The following is an 18949-nucleotide window of genomic DNA, read 5'->3' on the forward strand; positions in this document are numbered from 1 at the left end:
CTGTTGCAGGCACTGCTGTGGGATTCCTTAGCATCCATAGCAGGTGTCTGTTTGAAGTCGAAATAAATAAAAACTAATAAATCACAATGTAGCAGGAGGGGATCACAGTGAAGCAAAGATTCCCATGAATGCGTGAACACATTTGATTAGGTGGCTGTAGGTCAGAGGAAGTGGGAGATCCCTGTGCGTGACAGGCTGCCCCAGGAGGTCACGCCCTCCCCACCACTGACCTCTCACTCCCATATGGATGAGGGATATCATTAGAGCAACTCCAGCTGCAGGATGGGCATCTGCATGTCTAGAAAGCATTTTCAGCTCTTATTTCATGAGCCGCCATCTAACCGTCCTCTTCCTTCCCATCTCTCTCTCCCTTTTCAGCAGGAAGGAGCGCCCTACCTCCCTGAACGTCTTCCCCCTGGCTGACAGCACGGTACGTGCCCAGATGGGGGGCAAGCTCGTGCCTGCGGGGGACCACTGGCACCTGAGTGACCTCGGCCAGCTGCAGTTGAGCTCCAGCTACCAGGTTTTGTAGCCGTGCTGTGGAGTGAGGGTTCTCCTCCCCATCATTCTGCATTCGTTCAGGAAGCCCAGTCTTTGTGAACAACCCTTCACAGCTCCCTGAGTTAGTGACCCTCTCTCCAAGGTGCGACAGCAGTGGAGAAACGGGACCAGCTCAGGAGGGCATGGCCGCAGGCCAGGTTCAGCTGCTTTGGCCACCCCCAGCGTGTCCGTGTGTAGCACCTTCTAGTCCTGGCTAGACCCTTCTGCAGCCAGAGCATGCCCGTGTGTCAGGGCTGCGCTTAGGGACCATCTCCCACATACCCCAAAGCCTCACAGCCAGACCAGACGTTACCTCAGACTCGCTATCCCACTGGTGTCTGAGGTTCGCCCTCTAGCTGGGAGGGTGTCAAAGGCAAGGGGTCAGCTTCTCTTCTTTGGGCTCTTCTTACCTGCCTGTCCATGCTAATGACCTCTGGGCTTTGAGTTTGAGAAGGTGGACATCCTACGTGTGTGCAGCTCACCAGCGAGTGCACCCCAGGACGGGGGCCCCGGGAAGGCCCAGGGCAGGCTCTTCTCATGGCCCATCACTCATTCAGGGCCCCTTGTCACTTGCTGCCGGTTGTGGTCTGTGAGCTCAGCCTGGCTGGTGAAGGCCAGCCATGGCAGGACAGGACACTGGCCTCACTGCCCAGTGAGGATGCCAACCTTGGGGTAGAGGGGGCCACCCTAGGTCTGGTGGATTTCCCACAGAGGCTGTCAGAGGCTGGGTTGGGCCATGGATGTGGTCCCAGGCTTCCCTGGAAGCTCCCTGCTGCAGCTTGTTGCCGGCTGTCCTTCCGACTCGAAGTGTCCAGCTCACCCGTGGGAGGTTGCTGCCAGCTGCGAGCTGTGTCAGAAAGCCACCCCACTTGCTCTGCTTTTGTCCCGCGGAGTGAGTGCGCCTCTGCAGCTCTGGATCCGGGTGCTCGTCCTCCAGTTACTGGCTGTCTTGCCGGGGGTGGGGCGGGGGCAGTCGGGCAGAAGGGCTGGGGGCCTGCAGCTGGTGCACACCCCCGAGGCTCCTGAAGGGACACGTGAGCCTCAGACAGCTGTGGGGACCAAGGCCTCGTGGGCGGCAGGGCCGGCTTGTCTTCTCATGGCATTGCCTCTCCTCCTCCTCCGTGTCTGAAACCGTCTTCTCTTAATAAATCATAGCGTTTTCTGTTTTAGTTCATAGGTGTGTTTCCTTTGATTTTTTTTTTAACAATTACATTTAAGTTCTTTTTATTTCACGCTCTAGGTTTTCAGGTTTTTCTAATTTTTAAATTTTTTTTTGTTGTTCTTTTTTTGTTTTTTTGTTTTTATGTACTGTATTTTCAGTGTTTTAACCAAACAGTTGTGGCTACTCATGGGAGGCATGGCCGCTGGGATGTGGGTTCTTTGCATTTGGAGGTCACTGCTGCCCGTTGGTGTTAGAGGTTGGCAGGTTCCTTTAGGTAAGTGGTGGCCAGGGGGCATGTCCTGTGGGTAAGTGGTGGCCTATAGGGTGACAGAGAGCTAGGGTAGCTGGGGGAGCCTGGTTATTCCAAAGAATTCCCCATATCGATTACCAGGGTCAGGCAGCCCGCCGAAACCCCACAGGCACGAGTGTTCAAGCCACAGACAGGCTGGGGAACGTGGCTGTGGAGTCAGGTTGTCCAGAAAACATGTGCTTCCTGGAGGTGTGGGCTTGTGCATCCACCCCATCTTTGTGGGAGTCTCTGCACATCTGTCTCCCACTGTCCCCCCTCAAGTGGCAGCAGGGGCCTCCCTGCAGGACACCCAGGCACCTCTATGCATGGGGTAGACAGCACACAGGGCCCCAGCACCACAGTGTGCAGTGTGTGTGGCATGGTGAAGAGCAAAGGGTTTTTCCTTTCAAACTGGCCCTAACCTGCAGAACCCAAACCAAAAATGTTTGCACAGAGGTGCTCACCACAGCACATCGGCAATCCGGCCGAGTATCTGTCCTGTGCCCTGTGGGTGCTGAGCTACAGCAATAGGAAGTGCCCCCAGACATCAGCAAACGTCCCCTGGGGACACAGCCACCAGGATGGGAGCCCTGCCTAGAGAAGGACGTGAGTTGTAAGGTTCCCAGTAGAGAAGTCTTGGGAGCCAGCCCTAGGAGAGGCGGCATCCTGCCTGGGCCCTGTCAGGTCTGGGCAGGTCAAGAAAAGGCAGGTCTTGGAAGTTTCCCAACCAGCTGTGACTCATGGTCACCCAGAGGCAGCCACAGGAGTCCTGTCAGCCCTTCTTATTTAAAGGCCGGTATTGGTTGGTCCTCACTTCACAGAGAGGGCCAACACCCCCCTGTCATCAGTTCCTCCCATTAGAAAGATCTCCTGAAATTGTGTCCTTTGGGGGAACCACGTGGTCTAGCACTGGCTGGGCTGTGCACGGGAGCTGCCTCTCAGCGGCACTCCCCCCTCCCTGGGGCCTCAGCCCCTCCTGAGGCCGTGTCCCTTCCTGCCACCATGCAAGAGGCTGCTGGTGCAGGGGTGGTGTCTGGGACACCTGCCCCAGGGCTGAGTTGGGAGTTACTGATATTAGTTACTAGAAGAGCGGGGGTTACTTTTATTGAGATTGCCCAGTAGTTTCATGAGGAAAGCCCACAGGAGAAGGATGCTTGCTTCCTGTCCCATACTTATTCAGACAGAATGTGTTCTCCAAGAAGATTTTTTTTTGTTGGGGGGGTTGTCACGTTTTTTAATTTTTGAGCTATAGGTGACATATAGTTTTATGTTAGTGTCAGTTACACTACATAATGATTTGACATTTACACACTTCTGTCCCCAAAGTTATTAAAATGTTATTGACCATATTCTTTATGCTGTATATTACATAGAAATGACTTATTTATTGTACAACTGGAAGTTTGTACCTCTTCATCCCCTTGATCTGTTTGGCCCCACCCACCCCCTCCCCTCTGAAAACTGCCCATTCATTCTCTATGAGTCTGTTTTCGTTTTGTTCCAAGGAGATTCTTAAGGTCGGTGGTCGACTGCAGTTTTCAATGATCTGGTCTCTTTTCACTCCCAGAACATTTGGGGGATGTCCCATTCTGTGGAAGTCGAATTTCCATTTATTTGCATTTATGTAGATGTTGAAGGCATACTTTGATTCATTTGGGACGTGGGGGTTAAGCAGTACCTGTCCCCTGGTGCCTCTTTGTTGGGGAGGCCACCACAGGTGGAACTGGGGTGGTATGCACCCTTCATAGCCCTGACTATGGCCAGGGTAGGGAGCAGGAGACAGGAACAGGAGGGACTAGTCCTTGAGGCCTCGTGGAAGAGCGATAACTTGACTAGAAGGCATGCTGGCCTCCCCGCCTCCTTGCCAGCCCCATTTAGAACCTCTGCCCAGCCTTGGGCTGTGGCTTCTCTCTGCCACCGCACTGGCTGCAAGGGGTTACCTGCCTCATCTCTGTAGCTTCATGTCTATCATGCACGGCCATACCGGGCCTTCCTGGGGAGCCTGTGAGCCGAAAGCCCAGATCCAAGCCATTTAAGTAAGGTGGCAGCTGCCTCAGGAAAGCCAGAGGCTGCGATTGGATGAGCCAAATGACTAGGCTGGGAGGAATCAGCCCAATGGGAGAGAAGAGGCCCCGTCCCTTCCATTCTGTGCACAGAATGGTGTTTTACTGTGGCCAAGTGGCAGAGAAGTCGATCAAGAGGGCCTCGTGGCGGTGGCCTGCGTGGTCTGCCTGGCCTCCCCTGGGGCCATGGGGGGCAGCGACCCCAACCACGAGCTTCCCTCTTCCCTGTGTTTGGCCCCAGTGTCCGCAGGACGAGATGTCCGAGTCGGGCCAGTCCTCGGCGGCTGCCACGCCTAGCACCACAGGCACCAAGTCCAACACGCCCACCTCCTCCGTGCCCTCAGCCGCTGTCACGCCCCTCAGCGAGGGCCTGCAGCCCCTGGGCGAGTACGGTGCCGGCACCAAGAACAGCAAGCGGGCCCGGGAGAAGCGCAACAGCCGCAACATGGAGGTGCAGGTCACGCAGGAGATGCGGAACGTCAGCATAGGTACCTCCATTCACCTTCACCACCTCTTAAAGACCCATCTCGAAATGCAGGCATGTTCTGAGGACCTGGGGGTGGGGCTTCAGCATGTGAACTTGGGGGACACAACTCAGCCCTGTCATCCCACAGACCCAGTCTAATTAGAGCAAAGGGAGGGGAGGAATTTGGCCTATTCAGGTGAGACCCTAGAAAGGAGGCACAGTTCTGGGAGACAGGCCCCATCCAGCCCCAGCTTGGGAAGCAGCCTCTTCTGACACTCCCTGCCTGGCGGTGGTCTAGCTGGGGTCTCTGGGTAAGGGAGCCCGAGGGCAGCCATGAATCATGGGAGGAGCTGCCAGTCACCCTCCTGACCCCGGTTCCACTGTGTCCCCCAGGCATGGGAAGCAGTGACGAGTGGTCTGATGTCCAAGACATTATCGACTCCACCCCAGAGCTGGACATGGGTCGGGAGCCCCGCCTGGACCGCACGGGCAACAGGTACTCACTGGGCCCAGAGCCCGGTCCCAGTGGGCTCAGCCTTTACTGCAGGAGTCGGTGCCCTTGGTGAAGGTGCCCCCGCAGCCTCTGGAAGTGGGAGAACTGCCCAGGGTGCCGACCCGCCACCCCCCGCCACACCTGCACCGCCCACACAGTGTTGGCAGTGAACGGCCACGCAGGGGTGTCCTGGGTGCTGCCACTCACTCCGCCTTTCTTGGCCACGTGTCCTCACAGCCCGACCCAGGGGATCGTGAACAAGGCTTTTGGCATCAACACTGACTCCCTGTACCACGAGCTGTCAACTGCGGGCTCCGAGGTCATCGGGGACGTGGATGAAGGGGCCGACCTGCTAGGTAAACACAAGCCAGCCCCAGCCTGCAGGGCCCGGGCTTGCTGTTGCTGATTTTGTTTGTGATGAAAGCAAAGTCTCTGTGAACCGTGAACCAGGAAGTGCTTTTTACAAACTCTCAAGATTTAGATGTATTTCACCCACCAGAAACTTGCCCACTTAAAGTGTCCTACTCAGCGGGGTTCAGGGTCTTGAGCAGCTGTCTAATTGTAGGACATCTCGCCGCCCCAAGGAAAAGCCCACCCCAGTAACCCTCAGCCCCAGCCCTGCTCCAAGCTCCCTCCCCTGGGCAGTTCACTCTAGGAACCTTTTGGGAGTGTGGCCATTGCCAATCTTCCACTCCAAGAGGAACGTGCCCAGACGGGGTCAGTGCCCGCCATGAGCCCTTGCACCGTAGTTCCCCACTGAACTCCCCGCGCTAGGTCTGAGTTGGGTACAGAGAGCCCCACCTGATGTAGACATGCTCCTGGTTCCCCCTCCCTGAGGGCCCATGAGATGCACAGTGCCCCGTGTTTCCCAGTGTCTGCCCGTAGCTGAGGGCGGCCTGTATGGCTCTGAGGCCAGGCTGTGGCCCTTGGGGTGGCAAGTGGGAAGTCCACACTGTCTCTCAGGGGGTTCAACTCCCCCCACCCCATCCCTGATTGTGAGTCTGGAGCCCAAGCCTGGAGAAGCAGCATTGTCCCTGAAGCCCTGCTGGGGACAAGAGCTCCAGGGCCTGGGGCTGCAGCTTGAGCCCCACCACCACCACCTCCACAGCCAGTGAGGTGGGCTTTGGGGCAGTGTGTGGCTCTAAGGTCAGGGCACGTTCTGGTGTGTCCTTTCCCTACATCCAGTCCCGCTGAGGGGGCCCACAGGGTGTTTCTCATGGGAAGAGGCAGCAGCTTGAACCTGGGGCAGCTGCCTCAGCTGGACACGTGGTGAGTGGGTGGTATCAAGTCTACTTCCAAAATCTTGGAGGACTGCCTTCTGACATGGTCCATACTGTACCATCTGCTGCCCGAGGAGGCGGGGCTGCCTTGCATCTAAGAGATATCACTGTTTGTCTTTCTGCGGCTGTCCCTCCCCGCTGACACACGCTGCCCATGGGGCCTCGGGGTGCCTCTGGAGCACATCTGGGCTTCAACTCAGCTGGCTGTGTGGACCATGCTGCCCAGCCAGCCTCCCATCTGCACACACAGCCAGGCCTGAGCCCGCAGGAAGAGGGCCCAGCTGGCGTCTTCGTGGAAGTTCTTCCCAGTGCATCTGATGGGTGTTTGTTCTGAGGAGCCAGATGTGAGAATCCTTTTCTCATTTGGTAGCAAAGCGCAGGAGTCTCTGTGCCCTCAGCACTTGCACTGTGATGGCTGACAGGACTCTTGCCTCTGAGCACCACTCAGTTCTGGTTGGAACGAGACCCCAGCTCTTGGGAGTAATGTGTCTTCTGGTGCCTTTCTGGGGCTTTCACACAAGGGGCACAGGTCAGGCAGCCCTGAGGAGCTGAGGAGCATTGGGTGCTCTTGTGATCTGTGTATGGAGCCCTGGAGCAGAGGGGCCTGCCCTTTGTCCAGCAGGGTAGAGGGGTGAGCTGGGGTTGGCTCTAGTCCCCTCTCCCAGGGGCTCTGTCCTGGGTCTGGCTCAGCTGGAGGAAGTGTCAGTGATGGTAGTCCTGGTCCCCCATCATCAATTCCTGAAGACACCCACCGAAGGAGTGGGCACCTGACCTTCAGGTCCCCGGGCAGGAAGAAACTGGAGCAGTGGTGGCTCTGGTGGTCTTGGTTTGGTCATAGCTTTCACAGTGGATAGTCTTGTAATTTCAAAACACATTGATGCTTTGTCTGCAATGAGATAGATGCTTCTTAAGGCAGTTGGCCTGGTTGATAAGGCATCCCTCAAGCTCTAAATACCTGGATTGGCTGCTCTGTGCATCTCTTGGCATTAGGACTGTGAATTCCTCTGGCACAGAAGGAAAGGAAAGATCGCTGGGTAGGCATATACCACTGTATTTCATTGAACCCACACTATCACTACTTGTAAGGCACCATTATTTTAGAAATCTCCAAGAAAAAAAAATTGCTGCACATTGCACTATAACATGCCACTGATTAATAAGACCCATTTATAATTTCAGAACTGTTAAGGTGTGAAAAATATACATCTGAGAATCAGCCTTATTGAGGAGTAAGGGAGTTAGTACTTATTGACCACTTAGCAAGGGCCTAGTGCTCCACCAGGGAATTTCACAGTGACCCTCCACTCAGGAAGGCACATCTCCACTTCACAAATGAGGAAAGTAAAGTTCAGAAAAGCTAAGCAACTTCTCCTGCATCACCTAGAATTGGATGTTCTGCACAGGTTGATCTGACTTTCCCTCTGCTCTGCAGCAGGTCCCACCCATGCAGTAACCAGACCTAGAAATGTCTAGAAATAACCTTGAGAAAAAGACAAGCCTGTGTAAAGAGAACTAGAAAGCAGAATTGAAGAACAGGAAAGAAGCATGAATAAATAGAAATACAACACAAGACTGGGCTCTGTAATGCCATCAGGTGACATCACGTATCAGTCCATTGTTCATACATAAATTCATTCAGTACCAAGAAAAAGACCCTCAGACTTAGTATTTTTCTGGAATGTTATGTATGGATTCGAAGTTCATTCAGAAGTGTAAATGTGTAAAAATAGCCCAGAAATTTTTAAGAGAAGACAAATTTGCAGGACTGCCATTCCAGGTACCAAAGGTGTTTTGTGAAGCTACAGTGATGGAGACAGGCAGCTCTGGAGCAGCGATAAAACCAGTCACTCGAAGTTCACAGCACAAAGGCTTAGGACAAACCTGGAGCCAGATGGGAATTCCTATCTGATAAATGAAGACCTTCAAGTCATTGGAAAAATGGGTGGATTACTCAATATATGTACTGGATTAGCTGAGTAGCCACTTGGGAAAAAAAGAAGTCTGATCCCAACCTCACACCCAATAGAAAAGTAATTTCTAGGTGGATTAAAGGTCTAAACATAAAAATACAAGAGTAATAGAACTGGAAGAGAATATTAGAGAGTATTTTCATAATCTGGGCCTCTCTTCATGGCCAAAGGCATAGAGGAAAATATTGACAGGTGTGACTACGTGAAAATATATATATGATCTCCATCATTAAAGTGAAGTGAAGTACAGTAGGAAATGGGTAGAGGATAAAGTAGGAAGTTCACAGAAGATACTTATAAACATATGTAAGGATGCTCAACTTCAGGAATGACAGAAATGAAAATTAAGAGAGTATAGAAGTAGCGCTTTCTCCTCAAGTGATTGGCAGAAAAGAAGCAGGTGCTGTCCACCCCACTGGTGGGAGGTGCGTAGAGATAGCACAAGCAGGACCACAGGTTCTCAAACAGGGCACAGTGCGCCCGCATGAGGTCTTGTGCTGCAGTGTCCCGGGGCTCACGCAAAACTATAAATGCCCTAAATATCTATCAAAGGAGCAAATGCTACAGTAAATAGTGGGACATTCCTATATGGCAATACATAGAAACATCCTGGGTGATCATGGATCTTTGACAGGGAAAGAGTCCAGGGATACCATATTAGGTACCACCAAGCAGTCGCCCAGGAGGATGGAGAGCGTGGCTGATTTTGTTTTTACAAACTGCTGTTTACCTAGAAAGAGGTCTGAGGAAGAGGACATCAACTGTTAACTTTGGTTGCTCTGGGAAGGAAACGGGAGAAAGGTCACGTCCTCTTTTGGTGCTCTGCTGTGTAATGTGAATTCCTACAGCAGAGTCCGTATTTTGTGATAAGTCAAGTGACTTTCTATACCACTTCTTTCTGCATGAAATGAACCAAATAGAATAGTATCTTGCATCGAGTCTTCAACTGGGTTGTGGGGAGCGGTTTGGTACATGGCAGCCCTACATGCCCCACACGCTTTGTCCAGACTCGTTGATTTCCTCCCTGCACAGTAGAGCCCTTTATCTGAAGTCTTGTCCTTCCCAGAAGACCTGGGCTGGCCACGGTGCCCCCACCCCGAGGGGCCAGGTCCTACACTGCAGCTCACTGGCTCAGGGCTCACTCACTCTAGGGGCGCCGGCACCCACCTCACCCCACTTTTGAGCAACCACATGCGCACACATGTTACCTTTATTGGGGGCTGGCCCTCCTGATGGGAGTGGGTGGAGAGGCAAGCAGGCTTTGGATCCCCACATCCACCCAGGCCTCCCAGGGACTGAGGAATGTGCTGTCTGGCCTCCTTTCCTTCAAGGTCCCTGCCTCCAATAGGATTGTCACCCACAGACCTGGTGACATCCACTTCTATTCTCCCATGCCCTTGAACTTGGAAATGGCTGATCATTGTTGCTTTTCCTTTAATAAGAGTTTTTTTTATTTTGTTGGTTCCAGTCACCAACTGACCTTTGTCACTTCCTTCCCCCTGTCTCTCTGTGCTTCGCTGGACATGGCCCCAGGGGAGTTCTCAGGTGTGTATCTCCATTATCTGTCTGTCTGCAGCCCCCTCTTCCCCTCAGTGGGGTCTGGGTGGATGGGGCGCATCCTGGGGCAACCCTGCTGCAGCCTACCCCCTCCTGATCCCGGGCGAGGCCACTAAGGCACACGTGCTTTTGCTCACCAGCCTGCTGCTGCCCAGAGGCTTATTTTGGTTTGCTCCACTAGCCCACTGACTCTGACCTTGACAACTGAGGGAGAACTGCTATGCCCTTGACCCATCCTCTCCTCGAAGGCTGGGGACCCCCCAGGGCCACTTCTCAAGGGTCTCCAGAGCCATTAGAGGTGTAGGCCCAGTTCTCTTCTGTCTCCCCTCCGTTGGGTGCTCCCCCCTAGAGGTCAGGGGTCCTGTGAGTCCCCCTACCAAGCACAATTCAGGGGTCCTCTCTCTACGTAGCAGATGGGCCAGGCTTCTGTTGTCTGGCTTTCAGCAGGAAGCTCTGAGGTCCCTGGCTGTCCAGGTGTGACCTCCCCATGGTGCTCAAAGGCCCTGGGCCATGGGCACAGCTCTCCCTCATTTGCAGAGATTCCTGTCCTTAACCCCCGATCCCTCTCTACCCAGGATTTTGGTCTAAGATGTCAATTGTATTGCTCTGACCCTGCAACTCACCACCAGGTGCTCTTGGCCTGGTGGTCTTCTGTGTAACCTCCAGGGTAGGCTTTCTGGAAGGAGTGGCTGGCTCCACTCCATCTGCCCATCCTGTCCTGCACCTGTGTCCACCCCAATCCAGCAAGAAGTAACCCTGAAATATCCCCCATTCCCGGCCACCCTGCTTATCACATGGGCTTAACGCGCTTGTTTTCTCTCCCTTCCTCTCTCCCTCTCCTCCTCCCGCCCTGGTTGCCCATCTCCCGTGGGACGGGGACGGCACCCGTAGTGCGCGATGATTTTTTTGGTAAGGCCAAGGCCCCGTCTCAGTGTGTGTCTCCCTCTGTCCACCTGACACCTTCTCATGCTTCCTGAGCTGCCTGCTTTGTTGCGCATGGTGGGGCGGTGGCGTGGGGGGTCAGCAGGGCCAAAGCTTCTGGGTGGTGGGGCCTCCAGTAGGCCTGGTGAGCCCCCCCATAAGCTCAGGGCAGGCTCGGCCCCTGGGGGTACCCCTGAGACTGTCTTGGGTGAGCCCGTCTTGGGTGAGCCCGGTGCCTACTGCATCCCATCTAAGGGGAAGGCAGGTCACGTTGCGGCCAGGAGGGGAGAGTGGAAACAGTAGGGGAACCCGCACTGAGCACACAGTGTGCGTGTCATCCTGTCTCACAATCGATCGAGTTAGGCCAAGGAGGGACAAGAACAAGAGAAACAGACCTTGGGTTTCTGGGGCTGTCCTGAAGGATGCGATTCAGTGCTCGGGGGTTTCTGTGACATGCCTGCGGAGACCTCAGTTTGCAGAGTCCACTTTGGGGCCTGGTCACAGAGGAGCCCCGTCAGCCCTGCTGGGGCACCAGCCCCAGGGAGCGCTGTCCTTCTCATTTCCACTCCCTCCCCTGCCTCTGCCGCCTCGGGCCAGGTCCCAGTAGGTCTGCTTCTAGCCCAGTGGAGGGCTGCACCTGACTGGGCTGTCCCATCTCCTCAGTCAGGGTCTCCCTGTCATCCCGTGCCATCTTCTCTGTTCCCCCTCAACAGCTCCAATCTCCATCTCCTAGGAGGCAGCTCTGAAAGAGGTCGGCTTCATGACGGCCAGGGAACCACAGGGCTAGGGGAAAGGGGGTGATGCTGGGGGGGCGGGCAGAGATTGAGGTGGTTGCACTGAGGCTGTCGGGGTTGGCTCAGGCTGGTGCTGCCCTGGCCCTGCTGGAACGCAGACTTTCCGTCGGTAGAGCCCAGTGAGAGGTCATTGCTGAGCTCCAGAATGTAAGCCATCAGGGCAGTGGGAACCTGCTCAGTGCCCTCCAGAGACCAGTCTGAGATGCTCATGGGGTTCGGACGCAGCAGGGCCTTCCCTATCCATGGAGAGCCTGCCGGAAGACCAGCAGAGGCCTTTCCCCAGGGCCGGCCCGGCCTCCCTGTGCGGGCATCTTCCTGTAGATTGGGCTTCTGGTCCTTATCCCTTCACGCCAGCCCTCCTGGCAGGATGTTTGTTCCTCTGAGGCAGGTGTGGTAGCATCAGGGTCTGGCTTCACCAGGCATACATGCTAACAGTAGACCTTTTGTTGCAGGCATGGGCAAGGAAGTGGGGAATCTGCTGCTGGAGAACTCACAGCTTCTAGAAACCAAGTAAGAGCGCCCTTCATCAGCACCGAGGTTGCTGGGACAGCCCCTCACCAGGGCCGGGGCCTCCTGTCACCACTGCCTCAACCCTGCTTGGAGGGCAGCCCCCAGGCAGGACCTGGATCCACACCGCTGCACTCACCCAGCCTGGGGAGAGGGTGGCGTGGGTACTGCCTTTCACCACTTTCAGGACCAGGATGTGTCTTCTCAGATCTACTAGTGTGGCCAGACCCCTTGGAAACCACATCACTTAATGTACACACCAGCTCACAAGGGGCTCCCCTCTTTTCTGTCTTTTCAAAGAAATGCCCTGAATGTGGTCAAGAATGACCTCATTGCCAAGGTGGACCAGCTGTCGGGGGAGCAGGAGGTGCTGAAGGGGGACTTGGAAGCCGCCAGGCAGGCCAAACTCAGGCTGGAGAGCCGCATCAAGGACCTGGAGGAGGAGCTGAGGAGGTGGGCGGGCTCCCTGAAGGGGCGGGGCACCCAGGGGCGGGATCAGAGTGGGGCTCCTGGTTGTCACCGAGAGGATGGGGCCAGTTCTCTCCTGTCCTCTCTCTGAAATGCCCTGGCATCTGCTCTTGGCTAACTACACTCTGAGGTCCTTCCTTCCTAAAGTGGCTCACTTGGTGTGCTCACTGCTCAGCCTCAGTTCACATCTGATTCCATCCAGACCCAAGTACTGTGTTGGCCACCCACCCCACCCCTCTTGTCTCCACCATCCTCGTGGGAATCCTGCAGGGGACACAGCGGTTCTGACTTGGGCATCCTTCCTCTGACGGCTGAGCACGGCCTTCCTGCTGCTGTCACACTGTGACATTCATTAAGAAGGAAGGAGGGACGATAAGGGCCTCTGGCCACCATGGGTCTTCCTGCTCCCCTCTGCTCCCCACCCCTTGGTCAGCAAGTCTGGCCTCATCTGGAAGCTCTGCGGTCTCCTCCACAACTCTCTGCACTGCCCTGTGGCCTTTCTCTTCCAGCTTGATCCTCACCCTGTTCTCCCAGAGTGGTGCCCGTGGCTCCTGACAGGAACAGGGAGGTGTGAGACGAGGGCCCTAGGCAGGTGGCCCCTGTGCCAGGTTTGGGGACTGGGAGCCAGATCTGCTCTGGGCCTGCCTGATGCCAGTGCTGCCCTTGCCCAGGAGGTAGCTTGCTCTGCCTTCCCATCAGCACTTGACCACCTGAGCCTGAGGGCCCATTCCTTGCTGGGCTTCCGGGCACACGTGAGCAGGGGCGGGGAGCCACTCATCCCCAAGGCACTGGTGGGAACCTCAGGTCCCTGAACCTGAAGGGAGAGCCCTGAGTTCAGCCAAGAGATGGGACACAGCCTCCCAGCTGGTGCCCTGTGGGGCTCTCACCACTGCCTGCTTCCTTCCTTGTCCTATAGAGTGAAGTCAGAGGCCATCACTGCCCACCGTGAACCCAAAGAAGAGGTGGAGGATGTAAGCAGCTATCTCTGTACAGAATTGGTATATTCCACTATTAACATGCGGGCACGGGGGGTGGGCAGTGTGGGGCGGGCCCCAAGGGATGCGCTGGTTCTTCTGGGTCTCTGAGCCCTCACCCCTCCTGTATGGCGACTGCACCCAGCAGCAGCAACACCCCGCCCTGCTTTCTGCGGGATGCCTCCTCTCGGCCCCAAGTCTTTTGCGTGTAGGTGCATTTTGCAGTCATGATCGGGGTCTCTCTGCCTGCTCGGCCCAGCCGTTCTCCCCAAGACAGAACAGCTTGAATACCTGAAGCCCTCAGGCCCCTCATCTGTCCTCACAAGCCCCCAGAGGTGCATGGAATGTTCTGAGGAAAGCCCTCCACCCCTCTGCTCCCTGGTGGTCCATAGCTGACTGCTCCTAGGAGTGTCTGTGGGGAAGGGTTTGTAGGGCTCCTTGTCTTTCCACCTTCTCTCCAGAATAGGGCCCAGCCACCTGGCCACCTTCCTTAAGGAGAGGGCTGGCATGGATCTTCAACCCAAGGTGGATTTGGAGTGCCGACCTCCCCACTCATCAGCAGTATTTTTGGGGGGTTGTGCAATGCACGTATCAAGATGCTGGCCATGTAGCAGGCACTTGGGAGACTGTAGCTGTTCATCTTCCCCGTCCTGTGCAGCCCCCTCACCTCCAAGTACTGGAGGAAAGTAGGGATTCGTGGAGCACGGAGGTTGCCTGTTTGGTGCCTTGGCCTCCTCGCATTGGGCCTGGGGCTGCAGGCGCACCCCTGAACTCCAAGTGCTGGCAGTTGGGGCCACTTGGGGGGATGCCCTGCTGCCCACCTGTGCTGCTCCCTCTCGGGCCCCCAATGCCACCCTGTGGCAGCCTGGGGCCAATTTGCATAAGGAGACTTGGTCACGCCCTGGATGGCGGATCCCACGCTGAACCACCGGTTCCTCAGGTGTCTGGTTCAGACGTAGTGAGCGGGTCCTGCTCGCTAGACCTCCCCTAAGACCTCTCTTCCTGCTGCTCCACCTTGGGCTGTCTCCACCATGAGCATGACCAGGGGCATCTGAGATTGCCCAGTGTCCAGGAACTCGTAGGAAGACACTGGGGTTGCATCCCTCAAGTGTGTCATGTGACCTTCTGGAAAGAAGGGGGTATTTTCAGGGTGGGTGGCTCCTGTCCCTGTGCCCATGCCCTCCCCACTGCATTTGCCTGAAGATCCATGGGAGAGCCGCACTCAGGTGCCCCCACTCCTGGGCGGCCCCTGCAGGCTGAGCAGCAGTGCTCTACCTTGTAGGACAAGATCCCCATGGCTCAGCGCCGCCGCTTCACCCGGGTGGAGATGGCCCGTGTGCTTATGGAGCGGAACCAGTACAAGGAGCGGCTGATGGAGCTGCAGGAGGCCGTGCGGTGGACCGAGATGATCAGGTGGGTCTCGGGGCCTCTGTCTTTATCTGGGAGTTGCGATCACCCTGAGGAGCTCCTGGTGATGGATTAAGGCTGACCCCTATCCCTCCTTCTCTTGGGGAGGATTGAAAGGGTGCCGAGTCCCTCCGCTGGGGCCAGTGCAGCAGGGTCCCTCTAGGAAGTCATGAGTGACCCACCCAGGAGCCCCTCTTGTCTGATGCTCCATCCCCAGTGGGTTCATGTGGGGGTCCCTAGCAAGGGAGGAAAGAGGGGCCCCGTGAGAGCAGGGTGTGTTGGACTGGGTGGGGCCGAGCCAGACGGGGCAGTGGCTGAGCGGGAGCTTCTTCCCCTGCCTCTCACCATAGGGCGTCCCGAGAGCACCCATCTGTCCAGGAGAAGAAGAAGTCCACCATCTGGCAGTTGTGAGTTGGGGGCGCTGGGAGGGTCTGGGCAGCAGCCACAGTTGTGGGGATCTCCTCTCGGGCCCACCCCTCACCCCCCACCCCTCGGCTGGCAGCTTCAGCCGCCTCTTCAGCTCCTCCTCCAGCCCCCCTCCGGCCAAGCGGTCCTATCCCTCTGTGAACATCCATTACAAGTCGCCCACCACGGCCGGCTTCAGCCAGCGCCGCAGCCACGCCATGTGCCAGATCTCTGGCAGCCGGCCCCTGGAGTTCTTCCCAGATGAGTGAGTTTCTCAGGGCCTCCCTGCCCTCCCCGCTGGCCCACACAGGGGGAAGCCACAGGTCCCAGGGCCCCTCCCCTCCAGGCCTCCACCTGGCTGCTTTAGGGGCTGTCATGGGGGTGGGGGGATGGCATCCAGGCATCAGGGGTCATGACCTCTTCATGTACATCCTGTGTCCCATTCCCTAATGGGAGTATTGGATGTCCTTGGCAGAGGCTGCACTCCTCCACAGTCCCTCTTAGTCCCAGAGACATGTGCCTTGCTCCTTGGATGACAGAAGCTTATGGAAGTTTCCCTATAAAGGGCCAGGGTCGGGGAGGGGAGGCTACACTGTAGGTCCCTGCCAGCCAGGCCTTGGTGACAGTGACAGTAGAACGGACAAGGGCAGGGACTGGACATGGCCTCAAGCGTAGTGTTGGGGAGACCCCCCCCAAAGATGGGCGCTGGGAAAAGGCAAGGACAGGTCCAGCAGGGAGGGCTGGGGTGTTGGGCATGCTCCCTGCAGACCGAGCGGTAACCTCCCTTCCTCTGCCCAGTGACTGCACGTCCTCAGCCCGGCGGGAGCAGAAGCGCGAGCAGTACCGCCAGGTGCGGGAGCACGTGCGCAACGACGACGGGCGGCTGCAGGCCTGTGGCTGGAGCCTGCCGGCCAAGTACAAGCAGGTGCCTGGGGGCGTGGGGCAGCACGGGGGGCACCCACCCCCTCAGCCAGGCCTCCCAGGCCGCAGAAGGGGAGCCCCTGGGGAGTCGCCTGCGTACACCTGGCTCCACCTGAGGAGGGCCTGGCCCCCTCTGACCAGGGCCTGCCATCTGCAGCCCCAGCCCAGATTCTGCAAGACTGGGTAGCCAACCGCTGCCCATATACCTGAGCTGGCCCAGGCCTGGTGCCCACAGTGCCCCTCTGTCTTGTGCTTACAGCTGAGTCCTAATGGGGGCCAGGAGGACACGCGGATGAAGAACGTACCTGTCCCCGTGTACTGCCGTCCTCTGGTGGAGAAGGACCCCACCATGAAGGTGAGCCAGGGAAGGGGTGAGGCCAGGAGAGTTCCCCTCCCCTCACAAGCCAAGTCTCGGCAGGTTTGGGAAGCAGGGAGGAGTGGGTTCCTGGACCTCACAGCCCTGTGCCCCCAGCTGTGGTGTGCGGCGGGCGTCAACTTGAGCGGGTGGAAGCCGAATGAAGAGGACCCTGGGAACGGAGTCAAGCCTGCGCCGGGCCGAGACCCTCTGACCTGTGACCGGGAAGTAGAAGGAGAGTCCAAGAGCAACCACACATCCCCTGAGAAGAAGAAGGTCAGAGTGGCAGGCAGGCCAGGGCTACCTTCTGCTCCTAATGCCCAAATGGCTCTACTGTGCCCAGCAATCTGGGTGGGAATGACAGAAACAGAACAGATGGGGACAGTGGCCCAAGACTGGGCTCATCTGAGGTTCCCTGCCCTCCCCAGGGCTGGCTGGGCCATGCTGCCTCTGCGGGGCAGGATGCTCTGCAGACAGCCCGGCTGGAGGGGTCAGGCCCACAGGTGCTGTGATCTGCCTGCCAGGAGCACATCTCTCTGCCTGCCCAGGGGCAGGGGAAGGGGCTAAGCACTTGGAGTCCAAAGCTTCATTTTATGTCTCAGCTTGACTTGGGGGCCAGTGACTTATTGCTCAGAGCTCATCCTTTTTCTGAGGAAGGGAGGTCACATGTGCCATGATCCAGATGTGATATGCAATTAGGAGTTCTTGCCATCCTGGCGACAGGGGAGGACAGTTGGGTCCCCTAAGGCCACAGGCAAGGCTAGATCCTGAGAGATTCCGGGAGGCCCCTCCAAACCCTGTGTTGCCGGGCGAGTAGCGTGCTCTCAGGCCACCCTGTCCCCATACTCCGAACAGGGAAAGGAGCTGCCGGAGGCAGACGCCACCTCCAGCCGCGTGTGGATCCTCACCAGCACCCTGACCACCAGCAAAGTGGTGATCATCGACGCCAACCAGCCGGGCACCGTCGTGGACCAGTTCACCGTGTGCAATGCCCACGTCCTGTGCATCTCCAGCATCCCTGGTGAGCGCTGGCCCCCTACCGCCCAAGGGTGCAGCTTTGTGAGACTCAGAGGGGAGCCAGAAGATCATCACCACCTCCTTGTGCTGGGGGCTGGGGGGAAGCATCCAGAGAGGAGCTCACTGGTGGTCATGTCCTGCTCAGTCCCATTGATGTCGCAGGGGACCCCAGTCTGACACTCACCGATGACAAAGAGATGGGGTGGCATCGCAGGCGGCCCGGGAGTCCCAGGACTCAAGCTCTGGGTGTCATCTTGCAGTGGGGTCTCCTCAGTGTGAGGTGACAGGGCTGTGACTCTCCCCCTAGCGGCCAGCGACAGCGACTACCCTCCAGGGGAGATCTTCCTGGACAGCGACGTGAACCCCGAGGACTCCGGTGCTGATGGTGTGCTGGCAGGCATCACCCTGGTGGGCTGTGCCACCCGCTGCAACGTGCCACGCAGCAACTGCTCCTCCCGTGGGGACACACCGGTGCTGGACAAGGGCCAGGGTGAGTCCTGGGCCTGAGCCCACGGCCATCCTCTCTTCCCCAGCCCAGCTCACCCCTCCCTTCCACAGGGGAGGTGGCCACCGTCGCCAATGGGAAGGTCAACCCATCTCAGTCCACGGAGGAGGCCACAGAGGCCACAGAGGTGCCAGACCCTGGGCCCAGTGAGACAGAGGTAGCCGCAGTACGGCCTGGACCCCTCACAGAGCACGTCTTCACGGACCCAGCCCCCACCCCGCCCCCCAGTGCTCAGCCTGACAGGTGGGCTCTCACGATGGGGCTGAGGGGGAGGGGAGCCTGGTGGAGGTGGGCGGGGCTGGGCTTCCCTAGTTGGAAACCTTCCTGGAGCTGCCATCTTCCTCTCAGTGAGAATGGGCCAGAGGCCGAAGTGAGTGGTGTACAGCCTGAGCCGGAGCCCAGTGGGGACCCTGCTGGGGCCAGCAGCAGTGCCGCGCCCACCATGTGGCTAGGAGCCCAGAATGGCTGGTAAGCTGGGCCTTGCGGGCAGGGGTGGGGTGGGTCCCCTGGGTGAGCCCCACCCACCACGCCTCTCCCACAGGCTCTACGTACATTCAGCTGTCGCCAACTGGAGGAAGTGTCTGCACTCCATCAAGCTGAAGGACTCGGTGCTGAGCCTGGTGTGCGTGACCCTGCCGGGGGTCGGGGCAGGGCGGCAGGGGGGCCTGACAGCCAAGGGTGCCAGCCTAAGCCTGGCTCACTGCCTTTCCATTGCAGGCACGTGAAAGGGCGAGTGCTGGTGGCTCTGGCAGATGGGACTCTGGCCATCTTCCACCGAGGCGAAGGTGAGGCCTGGCCCAGTGGGTAGGGGAACAGCACCCACCGATGCTGGCCGGGCATGAACCATGCCCACCT

General features: G+C 57.4%; 1 protein-coding gene across 13 annotated transcripts in view; it reads left to right on the top strand.

Moving 5' to 3' along the window:
• Window positions 1-18949, top strand: part of MAPK8IP3 (mitogen-activated protein kinase 8 interacting protein 3) — a 44927-nt gene that overhangs the window by 22539 nt on the left and 3439 nt on the right. For 2 of the 13 annotated variants that reach the window (XM_031447525.2, XM_064478310.1), the window contains 20 exons: window positions 382-523; window positions 4296-4542; window positions 4914-5016; window positions 5251-5369; window positions 9797-9808; window positions 11988-12045; window positions 12343-12495; window positions 13427-13508; window positions 14767-14897; window positions 15242-15298; window positions 15394-15561; window positions 16095-16221; window positions 16477-16572; window positions 16690-16848; window positions 17428-17593; window positions 17897-18079; window positions 18148-18337; window positions 18443-18562; window positions 18636-18716; window positions 18812-18879. In XM_031447525.2, coding sequence (XP_031303385.1) covers window positions 382-523; window positions 4296-4542; window positions 4914-5016; window positions 5251-5369; window positions 9797-9808; window positions 11988-12045; window positions 12343-12495; window positions 13427-13508; window positions 14767-14897; window positions 15242-15298; window positions 15394-15561; window positions 16095-16221; window positions 16477-16572; window positions 16690-16848; window positions 17428-17593; window positions 17897-18079; window positions 18148-18337; window positions 18443-18562; window positions 18636-18716; window positions 18812-18879 — 2462 coding nt within the window. Of the gene's footprint in view, window positions 1-378; window positions 524-1857; window positions 1977-4295; window positions 4543-4913; window positions 5017-5250; window positions 5370-9796; window positions 9809-11987; window positions 12046-12342; window positions 12496-13426; window positions 13509-14766; window positions 14898-15241; window positions 15299-15393; window positions 15562-16094; window positions 16222-16476; window positions 16573-16689; window positions 16849-17427; window positions 17594-17896; window positions 18080-18147; window positions 18338-18442; window positions 18563-18635; window positions 18717-18811; window positions 18880-18949 lie in introns of those variants that run through there. The other 11 variants (XM_031447522.2, XM_064478312.1, XM_064478313.1 and 8 more) reach the window with 7 other exon arrangements.

Source organism: Camelus dromedarius, chromosome 24 (genome assembly GCF_036321535.1).
Source record: "Camelus dromedarius isolate mCamDro1 chromosome 24, mCamDro1.pat, whole genome shotgun sequence".
NCBI classification, from domain to species: Eukaryota; Metazoa; Chordata; class Mammalia; order Artiodactyla; family Camelidae; genus Camelus; species Camelus dromedarius.